The 5,642-nt window shown below is 45.0% G+C and overlaps 1 protein-coding gene across 1 annotated transcript; it reads left to right on the top strand.

The window, feature by feature from the left end:
- Positions 1–1,329: 1,329 nt before the first annotated feature.
- On the top strand, positions 1,330–3,925 carry T265_07003 (hypothetical protein; the record flags this gene model as incomplete). The annotated part of the gene is given in 10 exon segments (XM_009172424.1): positions 1,330–1,363; positions 1,380–1,632; positions 1,659–2,312; positions 2,642–2,788; positions 2,803–2,955; positions 3,009–3,207; positions 3,264–3,303; positions 3,343–3,515; positions 3,556–3,715; positions 3,798–3,925. The coding sequence occupies 10 exon segments, from the start codon at positions 1,330–1,332 to the stop codon at positions 3,923–3,925; spliced, it is 1,941 nt and encodes a 646-aa protein (XP_009170688.1).
- Between the last annotated feature and the right edge of the window lie 1,717 nt (positions 3,926–5,642).

Below are 5,642 nucleotides of genomic sequence, written 5' to 3'. Positions count from 1 at the left end.
GCCTGGATTGTGTCCAGCAAAGTGGCCGCAGTTCGATCTGGCACTGCGTACATGAACACCTCTTTAGTTTCCAGATAGATCCCTCCGAAAATCCACTGCTGGGGAAGGACTCGCACTGTGTGGTTTTTACGGCGAGATATTAGCGTTTCATCGATCCCGACATGTAGACCTGTGCCGCTGATAACTTTTAAAGTCTGCAAAAGCCGCCAGCCGCAAACTTCGCAAAGAAAGTTCTTGCCAAATTTTTGGATCAGCAGTAAATGAATAGAGTTACTGCCCTAAACTCCACTCCAGCCAAATTTCCTTCCGAAGGCTGATTTGCTGCCGAAACTGCTGGCCATTATACCTCCACAGTTCAAACTGTTTTTGCATAAAGGTTGTTGATGGATTACTCCATGGCTTTGCAAAAAAACGTATTGCTGTCCCCTTGTCATGGACGAGCGTTCAAAGCGTCAGAAAGTTCGTTTAAGGCTTTACGTCCGAACGGAGAAAACCTTTGCACAAAATGAGCCCAGATGCGGATAAAGAAATGCTTTCATCAAAAATAGGTCAACGTTGTGTGCGTACATTAATCTGGAGCTGGCAAAAAGTGGCCAAAAGCGGGGCTTAGTTTTTCTCGCATGCACTTTTTGACCGGGCTTATCTGGAAAAGATTCGCGCATATACGGTGGTGGGAGGCACATCCACCTTGGGTTGAAAGCAGGTTTGCTGCAACAGCTCCGTGAGATCCACACTAGGGCTACAAATATCGATATTCAAATGAACGTTGACAGTATTCGGGCCTATAACAACTTGCGTACTCAAGTGTGGCCTATACTCTCCCGCATAATTTCACCCTTTCTCGGTCAGACTTTCATCGTTGGAGTATACTGTGGTAATCAAAAACCCAACAGTACTCATTAGCTGTTGTCTGACACGGTCGCTGAGTTGACGGACGTCTCGGCGTACGGTGTCTCCGGGGTTTACAATATTCATCGTTGGAGTTACTGTGGTAATCAAAAACCCAACAGTACTCATTAGCTGTTGTCTGACACGGTCGCTGAGTTGACGGACGTCTCGGCGTACGGTGTCTCCGGGGTTTACAATATTCACACCGTCCGTCTTCAGTGCATCATTTGGGACAGTCCTGCTAGGGCCTTTCTGAAGCAAGTGAAGGGACATACGGGATATTATGGCTGTGATTATTGTACACGAAAGGGTGTGTACATTGGCACACGTATAACTTTTCCCTCGTTGACAGCTCCCTCGCGTCGTGACTCTGATTTCCGGACCAGAAAGTAAGAGAAGCACCATACTGGTCCAAGTCCGACGGAGGAGTTAAATTTTTCCATGACTGCTGGTTTCCCATCAGATTACATGCATAGTGTGTCTTGATTTAGTGCGGAAATTCCTCATCTTACTCAGAGCTATGCCAATTGGACACAAGGCCAGGCTTTCTTTGGAGTCCTGGAATCTGCTGAATGATAACATTGAGCAACAGAGTTTGGCTCTGAGTATTGATTTAACCCGAAAATGTAGAGGTGTCGTAGACCTGGATCGGTGGAAGGCATCTGAGCTACGACAGTTTCTTCTGTACATAGGACCCGTTGTTTTACGAGACATCTTACATCCTGACGTTTACGAATGTTTCATGTATTTTTCGGTAACCACTTTCATAGGCTGTTCACCTTTTTTTCACAACATTATGCTAATTTTTTAATTGATGTTTCCAAGGTTGCTGTGTCAAAATTTGCTGCTATTTTTGGTCCCAGCCATTTAGTGTACAACATACACCTCTTCTCCCATTTGTTCAATTTCGTCAAGCTTTATGGTTGCTTGGATCGTTTTTCCTGTTTTCCCTATGAATCGGAGCTGGGTCATTTGAAGCATTACATACATGGTCCAAAACCACCGGCCGTTCAGCTTTACCGCCGACTGTCCGAGCGTGTGGGATTGGATGCTGTCGAAAGGAAGGTATTTTTGGATGATGTTGGTTTGCGACTGAGGCCATCGGCCACTGCCGGATGTCGCAGGTTTATTCATAGGGATGTCGTTTTTTCGAAAAACTTTCCCGACAACTGCATTTTGCTTGATGGTCAGCCAGCTGTCATTGTAGATTTTTCTAAAGATACTATTGTGTACCAGAAATTCAAAACTGTTCTACCGTTTTACACTCACGTATTGATTTCGACGGACGTCTTAGTTTTTCAATGCTCCGACTTGCAACACACTCGGCTGTTTGCATCAGTCGACCAAATATCTTGTAAATGCTTAAGTTTTTCCCGCACAGACACTCGTATATACTTCCCCATTTTGCATACCCTCATCGATTAGTCAGTAATCTTACCACTGTCACTCGACACATGTATGCATTTATTACTTGTTTTACTCATTAGTTCGTAAAATATATATACATATTTATGTTGGTGTTATGTTATTCCATCAAAGCTTCCGTTTGCATGTGGATATTCTGCTGTTAAATGTCGTATTTGGAAGTTGTTTTTCAGCCATGTACGCTGTGCTCATATTTGCGGACAACTCTGTTGGTATAGTGCATGAATCGTGGTTCGTACCGCCCGATTCAGTCCTTTGGCCCTCGTGCACAACCAGCACTCTTTATGCAAACTTACTGAAGGGTACTTTGCCGAAATGTCCACTCAAGTCGTGCACGTACGAAGTGTATCGGCAGTGCAGTAAGTTCATTTTCAGTTAAAAATGTTCTAGAAACTTTTCCGGATGCACTGAGTGCTCAGCAGAAGCCCTTGACTCAGGGCATACCTCCTCCGCGGAGCAAAACGATGAACGGCTGGTACGTCAATCCAGGCAAAAACAGTATGTTTACGAATCGTATTACAATGGTTGTAGTGCAAAGAAACGGCTGCCGTCTGATTTTACAGACGGGTCGGATCGTGATTCCAGTGGTGACACCACTTTGTTTGCGAACATAGTCATAAGCCCACCAACTCCAAAAAGACTGTAGGTCCTCCCGCACCTACCAACTTTTCAATTTGTAAAATCCTCATTTTCAGATGTACCAATCCGACTGCCACGATTAGTAGTCTCATTCCTGTTCGAGACGCGCCACCCGTCCCTCGTGATGCCCCGATGATATGTGGAACGTACGTTTTATTTCATTACCACCATCAAATAATCTATCAGCAGTTCCACGTATACAACACTTCCCGCCGTGGGCGATCCAGCACCACGCAGTTCTACCCCGATCCCCAGGTTTTCTCAACATTCCATGTACTTTACTTTCTAGAACTAACTCTCCAAATCCCAAGGCCAGCGTAATTTCCCCGGATCTGGCCAACCTCATTCTCAGTGAGTAGATTACCATGTTCTAATTAAACTATTTTATAGAGAATTTAGAGAAGATTTACTCGTCGCTCCAAAGACTGCACATGAAGATAGACGCTCTAGTACCCACTAGCAGTTCTGAGGCACTCAACGAGCCCCCTCTTCCGCTTTCATCCATGGATGATCTCCAAAAGTATGAGGAACATCTAAGAGATGGTCCACGCTATGCACAGCTGGTAAGTATTAGTTGTAGTCACGATTGTTGATTTCACAAAGGTGGAAAGGTGGCTCTTGCAGGAGGCTGGCGATGTACAAGTGTACCTGACCAACGTGCTTACGCGGACGTTGGCTCCAAGGCTGGCCGTACTACTCAACTGGCGCGGAATAAATGACAAAGAAGCCTTCGGGTCAACCAGGCTGGCCCAAGGACTTATTTGTAAGTAGTCAATTGTTATTTTATATTTAGCTAGTTGAATCAGTGTCTGGATGAAACTCAATAACTATGTTCTTCATTACAGACGCGACAACTGAGAAATTTCCGAACACAAATCCGCGACAAGTAAAGGAAATCGTTCATCGCTGGCTGGAGAACGAACGGCAGAAAGTTCGGAAACGCCTGCAGAGAGCCACCAAGAGTGACAAATGATCTTCCCCCTGTATTTTTTATAATTCACTCATTAAAACATTTGTACTTGAAGGCGCTTATTGATATCCGGAAAGGTAATACGCTGAGCAATTATGTGGGGGCAGGTGGGCTATCACTTAGTGTTTACGATGTTACTGAATCGTACTGGGGAAAGAGATAAATCCGTATAATGGGCTATATTTGCGCGTTGGACGACTTAGCTAAGTGCGGACTGGGTGCGGAAGTCCCGATACTGGGTACGGATTGTCCGCACCCGGGTGCAGAAGTGTGCGGAAATTTCCGCACCCGGGTGCAGAAGTGTGCGGATATTGTGCGGAAATTTCCGCACCCGGGTGCAGAAGTGTGCGGATATTGTGCGGAAATTTCCGCACCCGGGTCCGGAAGTGTGCGGATATTGTGCGGAAATTTCCGCACCCGGGTGCGGATATTGTGCGGAAACTTGTTTCATTTCCGCACTGGTTCCGCACCCGGGTGCAGAAATCTGCGGAACTTGTGCGGAAATGTCCGCACCCGGGTGCAGACATTCTGCAGAAATTTCTGCACCGGTGCTAACTGGGATCCTCCTCACCTTCCAAGTAAGGGATTTGTCAGTCAGCATGTCCAGCTGAGCAGCAAGACGAGGAATACCTTAGGAAGCAATAAGTTGGGTCAAGTACACTCTTTGCCAATTGCTATGTAACAAAAATGCTTCGATTGGCTTGCAACGGGTATAAAATAGTCCTGTAATCTGTTCAAGTGCTCTAGCAGTTTTCAGCAAGTAATTTAAAATGTACCTCCTCTCTGGGAAAAGAACACCACGTACAAGTCACATCAGGATACGGCTTCCTTGAAACCGGGGAAAACTTGTTTCACTTGAAGTCGCTTGCTTACGAAAAGACTGAACGAAAAGTTTGCCCTTACCACAAAGCGCAATGGCGGGTTGTTTAATTCAAAATCTGGAAGGTTAAACTTGTGCGTCCTCATGGTATGAGACAGACAATCCCTTAATTCATGTTTTCTGACCAGAAGGTTGACTGGGATTAAGATGGCACAGTGTCTCTGGAGCAGTCGAAAATCAAGCAGGTAAAAAGATTCCGCACCCCTTTTCCGCCTGCTGTTTGCTAGAAACTGTCATTCCCCATTCTAAAGAGCTGAAAAGTTGAAAGTTCAAGTGAAATTTCAAAGTAAATCTTAGTATACCAGCCTTTCGCTTGCTTCTGGGCTACAAAATAGCCTAACCTTTGGATCGCCCTTAATCTTGATTAAACAGTTTAATTTCTAGGGCCCTATTCCATGAGAATGGACCTGAAGTCTGGAAAAATGATCCGAACGACACAGTTTCAAGAAACTTCGTGGTAAATCCATATGCCATCGTGATGTGACGGAACGGTGCATTCGGTGGAAGGTTATAAAACAAGCTACTCTGCGGTTGTTTCAGATCAAGGAATCAGGCATGACAGTGGAGTGTTTCGAATGAAGGAACTTCAAATTTTCATCACTCAAATTAGCATAATCAACAGCAGTAGTCCTAGTTTAGCTCACAAAGCATGGTGCGCTGTTCAAGGTTTGAATCAATTTATTCCCAAAGGAAGGCACAATTTCATGACTTCGTAAAAGGGATATTCTCACACATGCACTCCGAGTTCCTTCTTAATTAGCTGGGCGATTTTTTGAACGAAGCAACTTCATCGTTATACAACGCGATTTCTAACTGGACACTGGGGTACAGAATATGTGA

Source organism: Opisthorchis viverrini (assembly GCF_000715545.1).
Source record: "Opisthorchis viverrini unplaced genomic scaffold opera_v5_155, whole genome shotgun sequence".
Lineage (NCBI taxonomy): Eukaryota > Metazoa > Platyhelminthes > Trematoda > Opisthorchiida > Opisthorchiidae > Opisthorchis > Opisthorchis viverrini.
Note: the sequence above shows the minus strand (reverse complement) of the source record. Positions and strands in the feature narration are given on the sequence as shown.